The sequence below is a fragment of the Sarcophilus harrisii genome, chromosome 2 (assembly GCF_902635505.1).
Source record: "Sarcophilus harrisii chromosome 2, mSarHar1.11, whole genome shotgun sequence".
NCBI classification, from domain to species: Eukaryota; Metazoa; Chordata; class Mammalia; order Dasyuromorphia; family Dasyuridae; genus Sarcophilus; species Sarcophilus harrisii.
The window spans coordinates 250,347,200-250,367,106 of record NC_045427.1 but is presented as its reverse complement, the minus strand read 5'-3'; the positions used below and the strand labels follow the sequence as shown (position 1 = coordinate 250,367,106).

General features: G+C 33.2%; 1 protein-coding gene across 1 annotated transcript; it reads right to left on the bottom strand.

Annotated features, from left to right (window-relative positions):
- Positions 1-780: 780 nt before the first annotated feature.
- Positions 781-19,660, bottom strand: CCNB1IP1 (cyclin B1 interacting protein 1). Its single transcript, XM_031952011.1, has 3 exons — positions 19,316-19,660; positions 10,986-11,319; positions 781-1,630 (listed from the first exon to the last, which is right to left on the bottom strand). The coding sequence occupies exons 1-3, from the start codon at positions 19,610-19,612 to the stop codon at positions 1,428-1,430; spliced, it is 834 nt and encodes a 277-aa protein (XP_031807871.1). The 5' UTR covers positions 19,613-19,660; the 3' UTR covers positions 781-1,427.
- Positions 19,661-19,907: the final 247 nt, after the last annotated feature.

Here is a 19,907-nt window from a genome sequence, read left to right as displayed (position 1 = left end):
AAATTAGAGAGAAAAACTAAAGGCCATTTAGTTTAATCCCCTTATTTTACAAATAAAGAATTTGAGGCACAGAATATCTCAGTGTAAATGAGAACCTGCATATCCTAATTCCTTAACCATGCTTTTTCAACATATATCATATACCTTCCTAAAATTCCAAAGTCAGAGAGTCTGTCCTTTAAAAAGGTAAGTTTAATTTTTACTGGTTTGTGCCAAGAGTTAAAAATATTCAGTCTCTGACAAAAGCATACAAGAAACTATTCAAAAGTTTTTTTAAATGCCATCTCTAAAATGAAATTTTGGTCACAATTTGCATTTATATAGAGGTTTGCAAAGCATTGTATGTAATGTATTGTTTATATTTGTGTGTATGTATGTTATTCACAACCCTGTAAGGAATATGCTATTATAATATATGGCTTCTATAAATTTCTATATATGGCTAGGAAAACTTTCTATAGTGTATGTACCATGTTTACACATATTATATGTATGTATATGTACCTATTAAAGCAAAATTGAAACAATAAATGATAACGTAAAAATAGGACATGTGTTATACTGAAATGGGTAATTAAAAGCCAATTTAAAGAAAATAATAATCCTTATCAGTCTGACTAGCTTTAAATTGGAATGCCGCTTTGACAAATAAATGCCAATGCAATAAGATGTTCACTTGTATATTCACAAACAAATATACTTCAAAAACATGCTGACAGAGATACACAAACATAAATATATCAAAAGACAAATACAGAAATACACCAAGACATCTAATCATAGATTCATATGTATTTCCCAAATTATATATACATAAAAATGATAAAAATTCAAGTATAAAATAAAATGACAATTAAATATTAGAACTTACATACACAGGTAAATACATATACAACTTAAAAGAAGCCACAGTGCTACATATGTATATACAAATATTCCAACATTTAATATTTTATGGATATAGCAATGTGTTGTCATACAAGCCAGATAATTACAGTAAGCTTAAATGATGCTCTAAATCCCAATACATCCCCACATTTGTCTGCGTATTACTGATCATAGATAAGCAACAGTTCACAATAAATCTAAGTTTAATAAAACAGTGCATTCATTATTCAAAATAACACAGGCAAAAGAATAAAGTCCAAAGCCTTCCTTCTTCACTAACTTTCTCACAGCAAGCAGCAAACTCTGTAGAACTAATAGCACAAGGAAACTGATAACCTCAGGAATGAGCATTGACTCTTGCCATAAGAATGGCTACAGCATAACTAGGGCCCAATTACTATTAGAAACTACGAGAGAAGAGCAAGAAAGCCAACTAGATGCTGAGTGAATTCAACTTCGAAAAATAAGGCACAGTGGCCCACAATAGTTATTATAAATTCCCCCTCTTTCTCACTTTGCCCTCTTATTTCCAAGATGGGCTACATTCTTTTCACTTTAAAGTTTCTACCACCACCTGGTTGTGGCACTGCTTCATGACTGGGAGAAGCAAAACTGAAAAAGCTATTGCTAGGTTCAGCTGCTGTGGGAGACCCCACAAAAAATGGTCTGAACTGGAAATCTCCATCCCCACTGCCCCAGTTTCGAACTGGAGTCATATCCACAGGAAACTTGGACGTGTTCCCTGGAGAGAAAGAAGAACAGAACAGAATTTAAATATCTATTTCCTTGCAAATCTTTAAGAATATATAGATAACATTCTGTAAATATTGTTGACTGAAACCTGAAACTCAATCCTCTGAGAAGAAAAAATTTAATCCTAAAAGTGTTAAAAGAAGGTCTGTAATCACCTCCAATGTACCTGACACACATTTCTGTTTAATTATTCAGTCAAAGCTAGCCTCTGATTTCATATCAAAAGTAATCTGAGAAAGAAAGACATGGGTTTGAGGAAGAATTAGAATGTGCTTTTGATTATCACAGAATTACAGAAAGGGAACCTTTCATCTTTTTCCCCAGCATGGTGCTTTGATTATAGTAGGTATTTAATATATTTTTTTAAATCAAATAACTCATTTTTCTTAGATGATTCAAGTTCTTATGCTGCATAGTAATATGTGTTGCGTAGCACAACCTGCAATCAACTCTCTAAATTCTCTGTAGCTGGCTAAAGAGATTGCAATTTGGGGGTTTTTTAGGTATGTGACATAATGTTCTATTCTATCATGTACTCCTTTCAGAAAAAATAAAGTCACCTTTTTAAATGAGACAGGGATGAAGAATATAGTAGTGTAAGACATCAAAGTGGTGGGAAAAAAGAAGAGATGAGAGAGCTTTCAGCAAATGGACTCAAATTTTGGGCAAAATATGAGGCAAGGTACTTATCTGACAGTATAGAAAGAGTTGTCATGGGTGATTTAGGAAGGATAAAAAGGTCTGCAATAGCTTTATCTTACAAGTTTTAGCTTGTACAAGTTAAATATTAACCTTCATCATTCTAAATATGAAATATTTATCCAGTGACCAATGAGTATATATTCTATTGTCACAGCAATATTAACATTCTTATTATAAATAAAACCAAAAAAGAAAAAAAAAGCAGAAGCTAAATGGAAGTTTGCTACACAGCTTTGGAAAAGAAAATAAAGAAATTAATAGAATTTATTTTATCATGTATAAAAAGATTATGAGATATATTTCATGTAACATAGTCATCTTCTCTGCAGCATTCATGACAAGCATAAGCAAAAAAAAAAAAAACTAGTATGAAGATAAGTGTAGCTTACACTTACATTATAGAGTGAAGTGATAGAAAAATTCTATAAAGAATCTGATAAATCTTCTAAATTAACTCATGTTAATCCTTCAATTTCTTAAATGCAAAAAATGAGCATTAGAAAAATGGGGGAAAAAAACAATGGAAATATGGTTTGAGTTTCAGAAAAAAAAGAAACTAGGTTTGTAGACTACACAGAAACCTCATGCCTAAACTATTTTATTCAAAAGTAGAGTTGAAAGGAGCTAGGCATGGTAAGAATAACATCATCAAAATACAATGACATTTACTGTACCTAAAAGGAGAAGAAACAACTGGTCAACAATATGAGAATCAATATTAGCCACCTACATACAGTTAGACTACTGACTTGTTAAAACAAAAAGCAAAATGAAAATCAAAAATAAAAATGGGAAGAAAAAATGACTTACAATCAGAATAATTTCGATCTATACAACTTTTAAAAGCTACTAACGCTGAAAAATGGGAAATATTACACTATAAATTCACTACCACCATATATATATGTATGTATTTATTTTCCCCTCTGAGGCAATTGAAGTTAAGTGACTTGCCCAGGGTCACACAGCCAGAAAGTGTTAAGTGAGACCAAATCTGAACTCAGGTCCTCCTAACTTCAGGGCTGGTGCACTATCCATTGAGCCACCCCACTACTACTATATCTCAATGGAAATGTATCCAAGGTAAAAGAAATTGCCTTTGAGGCAGTGGCTAGATGAAACTAGAAACCAACTCAGCTGACAAAAACTTGATCTCCTTGTTAAACAGAAAGAGAGCATCAAAGGCAATTTCATTGTAAACTATGAACTCATTTACACACTCTTATAAAGTAGGATGGTAGAAGATCATAAAGAGCCTGACCTCATAAATCAGTGGGAAGGACTGATAAAAACTGAGCATGAGAACTAATTAAACTATATTATCCTAAGAGTATTTAATAATGAAACTAAGAGAAACAAGAAACAGATGCAAACTAGGAAAAATCTGTCAAGATTTCTACAAGAAACTTTTTTTCCATCAATGTTAATATACCTACCATATTTGTACAAAGTTCTTGCTTTATGTAAATTCACATTATACAATTCTAACTTTACATAAAGAATTCTAAATAAAATTTCAGTCAACCACCAGTGATAAAGTCTAAGCACAGTAGGTGGAGAAAGGGAATCATATTACATATCAATGTTAACTTTACAGAACAATACCATGCATACTTTTATCATTAACTTTTGCCTTTCATTTGGTAATTCCATTTCATATCATGGTACATACAGTGTTTGTCTGTATTTAAGCACATTTTATGACTTGTATAAAAGTATTATTTTATTTATACCTTTTGTATACAGACTAAGTGAAATGAATGGATAGGAGCAAATTCTAATCCTAATCCTAAATCTGACATTGCCTCCAATTCTGACTTCAATTTTAACTCTAATCCTAACCCTCTGGCTCCAACTCTAACCCTAAATTTGCCACATTTGCATAATATAAAAACTTCTTTACACAGAGAACTGTCTGTACTCAACACCACTATTGCCAATGTGTTTTATAAGGGATTAGAAATAGCATTTTAAAGAAAACAAAAATGGGGAAATGGAGAGCAGATAGAGCAGACTCAGATACGCCCATAGATGGCCATGCTAGAAGTAAGACAATTTTGATAAAATTAATACAAGGATTCTCATGACATCTGAAAAAGAGAAGATTATTTTTAAAAGTATCAAAGATATAACATTTTGCCCCTCAAAGTGAAAAGGCAACCCATATTCCATATAATAGAATGGTTCTCAAGTAATATGAGAACATCTAAAGAGAAAGCCTTAAGGACATTAGGTGAACACCAATTGGAGGACTTATTTTTTTTGTCAAGTGTTTTATTTTTCCAAATACATATAAAGATAGTTTTCAACATTCATTTTTGTAAAATTTTGTGTTCCAAAATTTTTCTCCGTCCCTCCCTTACCTCCATGTTACAATACTTTTAAACATATTTCCATATGTTATGTTGTGCAAGAAAAATCAGACAAACGGGAAAAAACATGAGAAAGAAAAAGCAAATAAACAAAATGGCAGGGAGGGAGGGGGTAAAAACACTGCTTCAATTCACATTTAGTTTCCATAATTTTCTCTCTGGTTGGAAATGGCATTTTCCATCCCAAATCTATTGGAATTGTTTTAGAACACCATGTTGTTGAGAAAAGCTAAATCTATCATAGTTGATGATCACATAATTTTGCTATTACTGTGTTGAATGTTCTCCTGGTTCTGCTCACTTCACTCAGCATCAGTTCATCCAGGCTTTTCTGAAACCGGCCTGCTCATCATTTCTTATATAACAATATTTCATTACATTCATACACCATAATTTATTCAGTCATTCCTCAATTATTGGGGATATACTCAATTTCCAGTTCCTTGCCATTACAAAAAGAGTTGCTAAAAGCATTTTTACATATGTGGGTCCTTCTCTTTTATGATCTTTTTTGGGTGATACAAGCCTAGTAGAGACAATGCTGGATCAAAGGGTATTCACAGTTGATTAGCCCTTTGGGCATAGTTCCAAATAGATCTCCAGAAAGATTGGATCATTTCACAACTCCACCAACAATGTATTAGTGCACATGGAGAATTTAAAAGAGAACACAGATAAGAACGAGAAGGTGTAAATGAATTCAGATCTGCTTATAAGAATTCAGATTCACTGAAATACTGTAAAACATGAGGCTAATTGCACATCTATAGGCCTGGCCACAGAGCCTGATCTTTAAAAATATGCACAGAATATCACTACTGCAATTTCCCACAATGAAGAGGCTAGAGATCTTTTTTCCAAAAGATCTGTGATGCTGTGTAATAGAATACTTGAAAGAAACTTGGTAGAAGAAGACATTCTATAATTGGTTTCTGCTACTAATCACATTGTACAGAGGTCTCCTAATAGGTTACTGCTTCAGATCCAGAACTAGGGAGGCATTCAGAAGATATTGGACAAATCCTTTCTGTCTTGATATATCTCCTCGGCTGACTTCTTCCAGCTGTCAGTACTCCAATGAAAGATGACAATACTATGCAGTGAGAGGCTTTTTGGATCCTCACAATCTGAGACTGACATGTCATAGTTATGGGCATTAGTTCTTTGCCTCAATCCTTGATCAGTTGTTGGAGGCTATGACCTTATGAGTTCTAAAAGATCAAGAAAGAAGAGGCAGAGCCAAGATAATGGAGTAAAAGCAGGGACTTGCCTAAGCTTTCCACCAAATCCCTCCAAATACCTTTAAATAATGACTCTAAACAAATTTTAGAATCTTAGAACCCACAAAAAGACCAAGTGAAACAATTTTTCAGCCTCAAACAACTTAAAAGATCAGTAGTAAAAATCTGTCACAGATCCCTGAATGAACTCAGGCTGGCACCAGTCCCAAAAAACCAGAATCTGGTCTTGGGACCCACTGAATCAGCAGCAACAACAGCAATAGTAGCTTCCAAAAGTCTTAACCCACGGGGGCCAAAGAGCTGGTCAAAAGAAAGTCTCTTTGCTAGTATTGAGGTAGGATTCTGTTGCTTTGCCCATACTCAGAGCACTCACAGAACCAGGACACACAGGACTAGTATTCTAGAATTTACAGCCACAATGGAGCAGTACAATTCCAAGGCAGAAAAGGGTACTTGTGGTTGTTCACAGACTAAAGCACAGACCAGAACAGTTAAAAAAAAAAAAAAAAAAAAAAAACTTCTCCTTGTGCAAATTAAGACAACTCACAACACACCTGTCAAATTGGCTAAGATGACAGGAAAAAGTAATAATGAATGTTGGAGGGGATGTGGGAAAACTGGGACACTGATGCATTGTTGGTGGAATTGTGAACGAATCCAACCATTCTGGAGAGCAATCTGGAATTATGCCCAAAAAGTTATTAAACTGTGTATACCCTTTGATCCAGCAGTGCTACTACTGGGCTTATATCCCAAAGAGATACTAAAGAAGGGAAAGGGACCTGTATGTGCCAGAATGTTTGCAGCAGCCCTTTTTGTGGTGGATAGAAACTGGAAAATGAATGGATGCCCATCAATTGGAGAATGATTGGGTAAATTGTAGTTTATGAATGTTATGAAATATTATTGTTTTGTAAGAAATGACCAACAGGAGGAATAAAGAGAGGCTTGGAGAGACTTGCATGAACTGATGCTGAGTGAAATGAGCAGAACCAGGAGATCATTATACACTTCAACAACAATACTGTATGAGGATGTATTCTGATGGAAGTGGATATCTTTGACAGAGAAGATCTAATTCAGTTCCAATTGATCAATGACGGACAGAATCAGCTACACCCAGAGAAGGAACACTGAGAAATGAGTGTAAACTGTTGGCATTTTTGTTTTTCTTCCCAGGTTATTTTTACCTTCTGAATCTAATTTTTCCTGTGCAACAAGAGAACTGTTCAGTTCTGTACACATACGTTATATCTAGGATATACTATAACAAATTTAACATGTATAAGACTACTGCCATCTAGGGGAGGGGGTGGAGGGAGGGAAGGGAAAAGTCGGAACAGAAGTGAGTGTAAGGGATAATGTTGTAAAAAATTACCCATGCATATGTAATGTCAATAAAAAGTTATAATTAAAAAAACCCTTCTCCTTGGATCATACCAATTTGGAATCACTGAAAACTTACGGGGGTCCCTAGAAGGTAAAAAGCACAAAACCCCTGCATCTTGGGACAGTACACCCTCCATTCTGAAAACAGGCCATAGAAAGTTACTAAGGAGACAAGGAAAATCAAAACACACTCTCAGAAGAAGATCATAAAGTCAAAGCCTATAGCCATGAAAAATAAAAATTGGTCTAAGGCCATGAAAGAGCTCAAAAGGGATTTTGAAAATCAAGTTAAGAGAGGTAGAGGAAAAATTGACAAAAGAAATGAGAGTGATGCAAAAGGAAATATAAAAAAAGTCAATTTGCTGAAAAAGCAAAAAATGGCCAAATGGAAAAGGAGGTACCAAAGTTCACTGAGGAGAGAATTCCTTAAAAAGTAGAAAATGGAAGCTAATGACTTTATGAGAAATGAAGAAACAATAAAACAAAATGAAAGAATGAAAAATAGAAAACAACATAAAATATCTCTCTGGAAAAACAACTGACCTGGAAAATAGAACCAGGAGAGATAATCTAAAAATTCTTGGACTACCAGAAAGTCATGATCAAAAAAAGTCCTAGACATCATTTTTCAAGAAATTATTGAAAAAAAAACTGTCCTGATATTCTAGAATCAGAAAGTAAAACAGAAATTGAAAGAGTGAAAGAGATCCCAAGAAGAAAACTCCCATAAATATTACAGCCAAATTCCAGAATTCCCAGGACAAGGAAAAAATATTGCAAGAATTGAAAAAGAAATAATTCAAGTACAATGGAGCCACAGTCGGGATAACACAAGATTTCGTATTAGTAGTAGCTTCTACAATAAAGAATCAGAAGGCTTAGAATATGATATTCCGAAGAGCAAAGGAACTAGGATTACAACCAAGAATCACTAACTCAGCAAAACTGAGTATAATTTTTCAGAGAAAAAATAGATATTCAATAAAATAGAAGACTTTCAAGCATTCATGAAGATAGGGCCAGAAGTGAATAGAAAATCTGACTTTCAAATACTGGACTCAAGAGAAGCAAAATGTGGTAATCAGAGAAAAAAATCATAAGGGACTTCATAAAAAATAATCTGTTTACATTCCTAAATGAAAGGATGATACCTGTAACTCATAAGAACTTTTCCATTATTACAGCAATTAGAGGGAATATATGCAGAAAAAGGGCACAGGTGTGAGTTGAATATGAAGGGACAATGTCTAAAGCAAATATAATTAATGGGTAAGAAAGGAATGCATTGGGAGAAAGGGACAGGGGGAGGTGGAATGGTGTAAATTATCTTCCATAAAAGAAACAAGAAAAAGCTTATACACTACAGGAAAAGAAGGAAGGGAAGGGGAAGTGAGTGAACCTTACTCTTATCACAATTGACTCAAAGAGGGAATAACATACACCCTCAATTGAATATAGAAATGTATCTTATCCTGCAGGAAAATAGGAAGTGATATGAGAAGGGGACAAGAGTGATTGAAGGGAAGGTATACTGGGGGAAGAGATAGTTACAAGCAAAATTCTTTTGAGGAGGGACAAGTAAAAGGAGAGAGAAAATAGAATAAATGAGGGGAAATACAGTTAGTAAAAGTAATTGTGAAAAGAATTTTCAGATGAAATAATCAAGTTATTTATAACCATATGAAAAAAATTTTAACTCATTATTGATTAGAGAAATGCAAATTAAAACAATTCTGAGGTACTACAACCTCTTAACTATTGGACTGACTAAAAAGACAGATAAGGAAAATGAAAAATATTGGAGGGAATGTGGAAAAACTGAGACATTAATCCATTGTTGGTGGAATTTTGAACTGATTCAACCATTCTATAGGATAATTTGCAACTATGTCATACCCTTTGACTAAGCAATATGACTACTAAGTCTGTATATCAAAAGAGAGAAAAAAACAAAAAGTAGAGAAAAATATTTATAGCAGCTCTTTTCTCAGGGCAAAGAATTGGGGAATGGCTGAATAAATTATGGTATGTGATTATGATGGAAAACTACTGTGCTATAAGAAATGATGAGCAGATGCTCTAAAAAAAACCTAGAAAGACTTCCGTGAGCTCATGAAAAGTAAAATGTACTGCTAATAAGTAAGAGCAATAATGTAGGCTGATCAGCTGTGAATGACTTTGCTATTCTCAAAAGTACAATGATCCAAGATAACTCTGAAGAACTTATGATGAAAAATGCTATCCATTCCCAGAGAAAGAACATATTGTATCTGAATACAGATTAAAATATACTTTTTTTAAAACTTTATCTCTCTTGAGGTATTGTGTTGTTGTGGGAGGTTTGGAGGATAGTAAGGAAGAAAATTTATCTTTTCTTTCCCAATATGACTTTTTTGGAAATTTTAACTTCACATGTGTTTTTTCAATGACACAAGGAGTGAGGATAGAGGAAGGGAGAAAATTTGAACTCAAAATATTAAAAATTGTTTTAAATCAGGGAAAAATAAAATATTAAACAAGAAAATTTTAAATTAAATTAAAATAAATAAATAAATAAAAGATCAGGAGATCAAGTTATGCAAGACCTAAGAGTCAAAGTCCAAACTGAGATTTTCAGTCATCCCAGCACTGATGTCCTGAAGAGTAAGGAGTGATCTTTGGAATCCAGTCCAGTAGTATCATAAATAAATTCTCATCAAATGCTGATGGCACTTCTGGATATGAATTTGGTAGAACCAAGAGGAATGTAAATACCCTCAATACTGGGTTTTGCAAGGGTGAATGTTGAAAACTATCTTTGCCTATATTTTGAAAATAAAAAGGTATTTTAAAATCTCTCTAGACCTATTAGTAAACCTTAATCTTAAAGAGGGTGTTGAGGGAAATTGTTTATACTTCTGTACTTGTAGTATCTTTTAAGTAAATGGCCCTTTATGAAAACTGATTGATGTAAACTGGTTAAATAGACATGAGATACCATAAATGGTAGCTAATAGTATGGGGACCACCCCCAGAATAGGAGTTTCAATTGAATATTAGAGAACACGCAATCCAACCTTTAGAACTCTGAGAGAAAGTAGTCAGACTTAATCTGGAACAGTTAAGCCAGAGAGATATTCTTAACACACATAGTGCTTTTTTGTTTAAGTATGTGATGCAATTGCTTCTACACAGATACAAGGAATTATTCAATAAATTACATTGCCTACCTCAGAGAAGATTATTTTAAGTAACACATGAAAAGTTTCTTAACATTCATAAACCAAACAATACTGTATTACTCAAAAAAAAAAAAAAATCTGACCAGCTATGGAAATAAACTCTTAAATTAAGCTAGCCTATACTCCCCAATATATATGTGTATGTATGCACATATACATATACACATATATATAATAAAAATATGTGTATGTATAAACATCTAAACATACATTCTTATTTATCTATATTCTGCATGTGTCAAGACCAGTACACTGTTATGCTAAAATTCCTAGAAAGAGGGAAGTACAATTATAGTGTCAATTAACACTTTTTTTTTAATCATAAAGGAAGTAAAATTACCTACTTGTCAACTTTTATATAAAATGATAGCTTAAGGAACCACTGCTTACCATCATACCCTGCTTGTTGGAAACATTACCTGTTGGGAAGCCAAAAGCAGCTGGCTGAGAGATCATGGATGGCTCCAGAACTCCTTCGTGGTTGGCAATGGCAATGTTTCGTAACCTGAGGCTATCATAGAGACCCTGAAGCTTCTGATATTGACGATTGCGCTCCATGAGTTTCTCAGAGATGTCACTGAACTTTTTCTTGTATTCTTCCAACACTTTCTTCATAGAGGTGACTTCCCCTTTCATAGAAGTCAGCTCCACATCTTTACTCTGAATCTGCTGACTATATACCTTCTCCATCTGTTTCAGATGGCCTTCAGCCTTGCTGAAATTATATTCTTGATAAAGACGCTCTTGGTGCACCTATTCAGAATGAAAAGGGGGAAAGTCATTAAGGTAAAGAATGAAAATTTTACCATCTTTAGTATGTCACAAAAGTTTGCACAAGTGACAGAGAAAAAAATGAATGTTCAAAGAAAAGACAGATAATAATTTTAACCTCCAGAACTAAGTTAAAGCATTCTTTCTATAAGCCTACAATTGGTCATTGTCATATTTTCCCCTAATGGTTGCTTTTTGAAAAAGTAGATGGTCCTTTTTTCCTTGAAATTTTTTGTTGATAAGTTGTACTTCAATATACCATATAAACCCCTAGAATACTTCTAGTTACTTCCAATTGAATCCCTCTCAATATGTAATTCCTAAAGAAAGTTCAGTAAAATAACTGAAAAAACTGATAGCAACTGATAGCATCAATGAGTACCATTCTTATGTTTTCCATCTGATTTAAGTTACCATTCAAATTTGTCTATATTTACTTGTTATAGTAATTGTGTGTATTGCTCTTTTTTCATTCTGTAACATTTTATACTAATCTTTTTCTAATTCTATGAACTCTTTATTGTCATCTTCTCTTATTGTTCAGTATTAGTTCATTAAGTTCAAATGCCTCAATTTGTTCAGTCTTCAGTTTCTGTATACACAATTTGTTTCTCATTTTTAGAGGTAAAAAATGAATTATTGGGAATATTCATACAGATAGATCTTTTCTTGTTAATAACTTTGTTGGAGTATAAACTCAATAATAGGATCACAAAAATTAAAGGACATGGACAATTTCTAACTTTTCTTACAATATTTCATAGTCTTTTTGAAAATGATTAGGTCAAGTTCTGATGGACCTGGACATCCTCAACAATGAGATCAACCAAATCATTTCCAATGGAGCAATAATGAATTGAACCAGCTACACCCAGAGAAAGAACTCTGGATGATGACTAAAAACCATTACATTGAATTCCCAATCCCTATATTTATGCCCACCTGCATTTTTTATTTTCCTTCACAAGCTAATTGTACAATATTTCAGAGTCTGATTCTTTTTGTACAGCAAAATAATGGTTTGGTCATGTACACTTATTGTGTATCTAATTTATATTTTAATATATTTAACATCTACTGGTCATCCTGCCATCTGGGGGAGGGGATGGGGGAGTAAGAGGTGAAAAATTGGAACAAGAGGTTTGGCAATTGTTAATGCTGTAAAGTTAAAATAAAAAATAAAAATAAATAAAATAAAAATAAATAAAAAAATAAAAAATAAAATAAAAGGCTATTAAATTAAAAATAAAAAGAAAAAAAAGAAAAAAAGAAAAAAGAAAATGATTAGGTCAATTCATAGTTCCACAAGCAATGAATTAGTGTGATTATTTTTGTAGCTGCAGTAAAACTGAATTTTCCTATCTTTGCTAATCTAGTATGTGAAGTAATACTTCAGAATTACTTCAATTTGTGTTTCTCTCATTCTCAACAATTTTGAGCATTTTAAATGATTACTTTCAGTTTGTTTTTCTTCTTTGTTCATATTCATTAATCATTTATTAATTGGGGAATGAATGATATTTAATCTTATATATGTTATTCCTCTGTAGATTTTCACATGTCAAGCTTTCATCAGAGATATTTGTGTAAAGATTTTTTTCCTAGTCCTTATCTTTTCTTTTTATCACTAATGAATTCATTTATTTGTATAAAAGCTTTTTATTTTAAAGAAAAATAATTTAGTCTTTTGTATAATTTTCTATGTTTTAGTTGGCTATAAATTCATCCCCAAGTCACATTTTTGAAAAATATAACCTTCCATTCTGCTTTCACTTTTTAATAGTGATTTTTTATGTTTATTTCATTTACTCATTTTTAATTTATTATTTTAAATGATATAAAATGTATGAATATAATTTCAGCAAAAGATTATACCATATTTTTTTAAGCCAAACTAGTTAACTATTCATGGAGATATTCATGGTATATTCATGGCAACACATGACCCCTCACTCTTCTTCTGCAGTGACAATGGCAGGGGAAATAAAAAAAAACATGTTGCTAAGAATAACAGTTTTTCAACTGTTTAAAATATTAACTTCATTATTAGTACTCCAAATATGAGGTCTTTATGCAAAAACCAATGAATGGTCTTAGTACTAAAAAAAATTGAATCACATCAACAATGAAATTTTTACTATAAATGAAAGCAGAAAACAAAAGTTAAATTATAGTTAACTGGAATAATAATTCAACAGGTTTTCCTAGGAGAACCCATGAAAAAGCTGACAGAATTAATGTTATCATATATCCACAGGCAAGAAGAAATATTTCATAGGTCACTTAGTCTTTCTGTCTTGAAGTATTCATGATAAGCATAAGTAAAAAGGTCAAGAAGATAATAATAGCAGCTTAGGCAACAAAATCTACAGCAGAAAACAAGAAGGGAGATATATTCTAAGATGGATTTAAGACCTTCCAGACTAAATGAACATATTCTTTAATTCAAAAGTGGGATACGGAGAAGATGGAAAAAACTATGTTCTAAAACATGGTTCAAAAGAAAGAAACTCAAAAGCCCAAAGGGAAAGAAATTGCATTTTGTGCCTTGTACCTATATATTAATGCTTATTTTCATTAAGAAGAAAATTTTAAATTCTGGACATGGTAAAATATCTAATAAAAGCACCATAAATAATAAAAGTGACCATAATCTACAGGAAATGACTAATTAACAGATGTGGGGATAATTTCCAATGAACTTCCTATGTATAATCAGGCCATTAACATTTTAGAACAAACATTAAAATCAATGTCAAATTAAAAGAATGAAATAAGACAATATGGCATGTAATTAAGGCAATTCAAAAATTTTTTAAATCTGTTGAAACTGAAAAGTGGGAAATATATAATGAGACATCTAAATAAACTTAATTTCTTAAAGCAGTTTATTGGTTCATAGATTCATAGATCAACTGAATGACACCTCAGAGGACAATTAGACCAATTCCTTCATTTTAGGGATGAAGAACTTTATTTCCTTGTCAAAGAGAGGCATATCAATAAAGGATAATACTTACTTTAGAGAAAAAAAAATTTGTTTACAAAACCTTAAAAAAATTCAGGGAGGACAGGGAAAAATTATGAGCAATATCATCATAAAATAATAAGAACTGATTAAGGTCATAGCAAGCTTGGAATAAAAATTAATTAAGCCAGATCATTTTTTTAAAACACGAAAAGATCAAATTAGAAGGATGAACACAAATAGAAATATTAAGATTTCCATAATAAGTTATTTTCTCCATAAAACATAGTTGGAACCTATACATTTTGAACTCTAACATTTCAAATTTCCAAAGTACTTCATGAAGAAATAGAAATGGTTCTAAATAAACTAAGACCAAAAAAAGAACCTACACCCAAGTATATTCAAAGGATGTCTGAACTACAAGTAACAGAATTTTCAGGGTATTAAAGTATTAATTCTCAAGATATCTGTCAAGGGGGGAGATACTAAATAATCTGGAGAGTAATTTGAAACTATGCCCAAAGAGCTATCAAACTGTGCAAACCCTTTGATCTAACAGTGTCTCTACCCCAAAAAGATCATAAAAAAGGGAAAAGGACCCACATGTGCAGGAATGTTTGTGGCAGCAAGGAACAAGAAACTGAGTGGATGCCTATAAGTTGGAGGATGAATGAATAAGCTATGGTATATGAATGTCATGTAATAATATTATCAACAGGATGATTTCAGAGAGAGCTGGGGAAACTTACATGAACTAATGTTGTGAAATGAGCAGAACTAAGAGAACACTGTACAAGACAACAAGATTATGCAATGATTAATTCTGATGAACATGGCTCTTTTCAACAATGAGGTAATTCAGCACAACTCCAATAGATTTGTGATGGAGGGAGTCATCTGTGTCCAGAAAGAGGACTGTGGGAACTGAATGTGGATCACAACATAGTTTTTTCACCTTTTTTGTTGTTTGCTTGATTTTGTTTTATTATTTTTTTCCTTTTTGATCTGCTTTTTCTTGTGCAGATCTATATGGATATATGTATAGAAAAATTGTACATGTTTAACATATATTGGATTACTTGCTGTCTAGAGGAGAGAGTAGGGGGAAGAGAGGGAGAAAAATTTGGAACACAAGGTTTTGCAAGGGTGATTGTTGGAAAAATGCTATAGATTTATACTTGGTCCTTTGTAAGTATAAATCCATAGGATGTTTTTCTGTTGACATCTTTCTAAAAGCAATTCAACTCACCCAAGAATGTGGTTGTCAAGTTGTGGAGTTTTATTTTGAGTTGATGTAGAAAAGCGAAATTTAAATGCCACTTACTCTATCATTTTGACAAAAATTAAGCTTTCCTTTTTTGTGACAAGTTCATAGAAACCAAGTTTGAACTTGGATAACTTTTAAACATTTCCACTTAACTCAAAGACATTCTCTACCTTTTATTGTTGTGATGTTTAGTCATGTTCTACCCTTTATGGTCCCATTTGTGGTTTTCTCAGCAAGAAATGATGGAGTAAATTAATAAATGGTCAAAGGATATGAACAGACAATTTTCAGATGAAGAAATTGAGACTATTTCTAGATATCTGAAAAGATGGTCCAAATCACTATTGAGCAGAGAAATGCAAATTAAGACAATTCTGATATACTACTACACAGCTGTCAGATTGACTAAGATGACAGGAAAAGATAATGACAAATGTTGGAGGGCATGCAGGAAAACTAGGACACAGATACATTGTTGGTGGAACTGTGAACGTATCCAACCATTCTGGAGAGCAATTTGGAACTATGCTCAAAAAGTTATCAAACTGTGAATATCCTTTGACCCAGCAGTATGTCTTCTGGGCTTGTATCCCAAAGAGACATTAAAGAAGGGAAAGGTACCCACATGTGCAAAAATGTTTGTGGCAGCCCTTTTTGTAGTGGCAAGAAACTGGAAATTGAGTGGATGCCCATCAGTTAGAGAATGGCTGAATATGTTATGTAAGAAATGACCAACAGGATGATTTCAGAGAGGCCTGGAGAGACTTACATAAACTGATGCTAAATGAAATGAGCAGAACCAAGAGAACATTGTACACAGCAACAACAAGACTATATGATGATCAATTCTGATGGACATGGCTCTCTTCAATAATGAGATGATTCAAACCAGTTTCAATTGTTCAGTGATGAAGAAAGCCATATACACCCAGAGAGAGAGCCCAGTGGGAACTGAGTGCAGACATAACATAGCATTTTCACACTTTCTGTTGATGTTTGTTTGCATTTTGTTTTCCTTCTCAGGTTTTTTCTCTTTCTAGATCCGATTTTTCTTGTGCAGCAAGATAACTTAATAAATATGTATACATATATTGGATTTAACATATAGTTTAACATATTTAATATGTATTGGACTACCTGCCAGCTAGGGGAGAGGGTGGAGGAAAGGAAGGAAAAATTTGGAACCAAAAGTTTTGCAAGGGTCAATGTTGAAAAATTACCCATGCATATGTTTTGTAAGTAAAAACACTTTAATAAAAAAGAGAGAGAGAGAGAGAGAGAGAGAGAGAGAGAGAGAGAGAGAGAGATAATGGAGTAGTTTGCCAGTTTCTTCTCTCACCCTTTTACAGATAAGGATACTGAGGCAAACAGGGTCACACAGAAAGTATGTAAGGTCACAAAAATGGGTCTTCTTGTCTCCAGGTCAAGTACCATATCCACAGAATCATCTAGCTGCCCGATTCTTGTCAGTGTTCCATTTATTTAATATTGCTTGGCACAGTGAATTTGCTATTATTGATTGCTGTTTTCCAACAATATCCACTGCTACATATGCAAAATCAGATAGATCATTTTTATAGTTAGGATTTTGCCCTTTAAGTGATCTGCTTTAGATTAGAAGGGAAGCAATAAATTGGGAAAATATTTTTACAGTCAAAGGTTCTGATAAAGGCCTCATTTCCAAAATATATAGAGAATTGACTCTAATTTATAAGAAATCAAGCCATTCTCCAATTGATAAATGGTCAAAGGATATGAACAGACAATTCTCAGGTGAAGAAATTGAAATTATTTCTAGTCATATGAAAAGATGCTCCAAGTCATTATTAATCAGAGAAATGCAAATTAAGACAACTCTGAGATACCACTACATACCTGTCAGACTGGCTAGAATGACAGGGAAAGATAATGCGGAATGTTGGAGGGGACTTCAGAGTTGCTGTGACAAATTTTGAAGTGTCAGGCACTTAGCTTGCTTTTAATAAATGCTTGTTCTCTCCCCTTCCCCATATATCAAACTATCATGAAGAAACTAAGTTTTATCCAGGAGATACACATAAATACAGAGACCACACAGATATTTAGTAGAATTGAAAGCAGAGTTACTGGTTTTTGACTGACATGGTTGAATATTTTATCCCACGAGTCTTACACCTAGTTCTTATTTTTTATATGGCAATCCAAAACAGTGACACTAATACATTGTTGGTGGAATTGTGAATACATCCAACCATTCTGGAGAGAGATTTGGAACTATGCTCAAAAAGTTATCAAACTGTGCATACCCTTTGATCCAGCAGTGTTTCTATTGGACTTATACCCCAAAAAGATCTTAAAGAAGGGAAAGGAATCTGTGTGTGCATGAATGTTTGTAGTAGCCAGAAACTGGAAACTGAGTAGATGCCCATCAACTGGAGAATGGTTGGGTAAACTGTGGTATATGAATGTTATGGAATATTACTGTTCTGTAAGAAATGACCAACAGGATGATTTCAGAAAGGCCTGGAGACACTTACACGAACTGATGCTGGGTGAAATGAGCAGGACCAGGAGATCATTATATACTTCAACAACAATACTATATGATGACCAGTTCTGATGGACCTGGCCATCCTCAGCAATGAGATCAACCAAATCATTTCCAATGGAGCAGTAATGAACTGAACCAGCTACGCCCAGAGAAAGAACTCTGGGAGATGACTAAAAACCATTACATTGAATTCCCAATCCCTATATTTATGCCCACCTGCATTTTTGATTTCCTTCACAAGCTAATTGTACAATATTTCAGAGTCCGATCTTTTTGTACAGCAAAATAACGGTTTGGTCATGTATACTTATTGTGTACCTAATTTATATTTTAATATATTTAACATCTACTGGTCATCCTGCCACCTGGGGGAGGGGGTGGGGGGAAGGAGGGGAAAAATTGGAACAAGAGGTTTGGCAATTTTCAATGCTATAAAGTTACCCATACATATAACCTGTAAATAAAAGGCTATTAAAAATAAAAATAAAAATAAAAAAATAAATAAGTGATCTGTTTTAAGATGCAGTTCCAGAAAAGTTTTGCAACTAAACTAGGAATATATGGTCTATGGTACTGTGTTTTTCTGTGCCTTAGCAGCCTTTTTGTCAAAATAGAGTTATGGCATTATATAACTCATAGGATCTATCACGATTTCTAATCACAGTTCTTAATTTGTTTACATTTCAAAATTCAACAATGTGGAATCCCAGATCTAGGGAGCTTTATTATAATTGATAAATAAGGTAATTGGGCCATTTTTAAAATTTGTCTTTTTGTCATAAAGAATTGTTGACCTATTATCATGCTAATTTTTAAAATTGCAAGGTAACCCGAATCTTTTACCTCTCATATTATTTCAAATTTACCAGATTTCATTTACCCCTACTAATTACATTATAACAGCACATGATGGTGATGTTATTTTATTTCGTGATAAATTTCGTGATAAAATATCATGTTCAAATATCATAAAAGCAACAAATAGTTGAACAGTTTTAATCCATATATATGGATATATAGATACATACATATATATATATATATACACGTAGTGCATCATGTCATGTTTAAAAATATATAGTAGCATTTTAAAATAAAAAATTGGAGTTCAAAATTTAAATAAATAAGAAATATACATTACCAAAAACAGGAAAATTTCTATAATTTAAGACATAATCTCTGTAAAGATATAGTAATAGCCACAATTTACCTGATATGTCCAGAAGGCCAGTGCTCGGGAGCTAATGTCCAAAACAATTTCTGGTCTCAAACCTGCCAATACCATGGCTTTGTATTCCTCTGTGGGACTGAGCTCGGTTCTAACAATATCTAGCTTACCAGAAAGGGTACTGTTGCAGGCAGGGCAGACAGCTGGAGACCGACTGAACTCACCACTGCCATGCTGGTCACAGAAGATGTGTGAGCAAGCAGTTACCCATGCATAGCCAGAGAGCCTGATTCGACACTTTCGATAATTACAGAGCAACATGTCTTCACATATAGACATATTTCAGTAGTAACAATTCTTTCAGGCTCCAAAATGCTGAAGGAAATTCTAAGGAGGAATCAAATAAAATATGCAGTTAAACTTTACTCAGGAAAATGGAAGAATAAATCAGACTAACAAGCCCACTTGGCACTTTTGGAACAGTCAACATCGAGTTTCCTCTGTCGACAGACAGATCCTTAACCAAGTTTTAAAATGAAAAGCACATTAAACTAAAAGATGAAAGATTGGGTTTTGTCACTAATTAGACATGTATTTTTTAATGTCTCTTTTACAGTCTCTTTATCTATAAAAT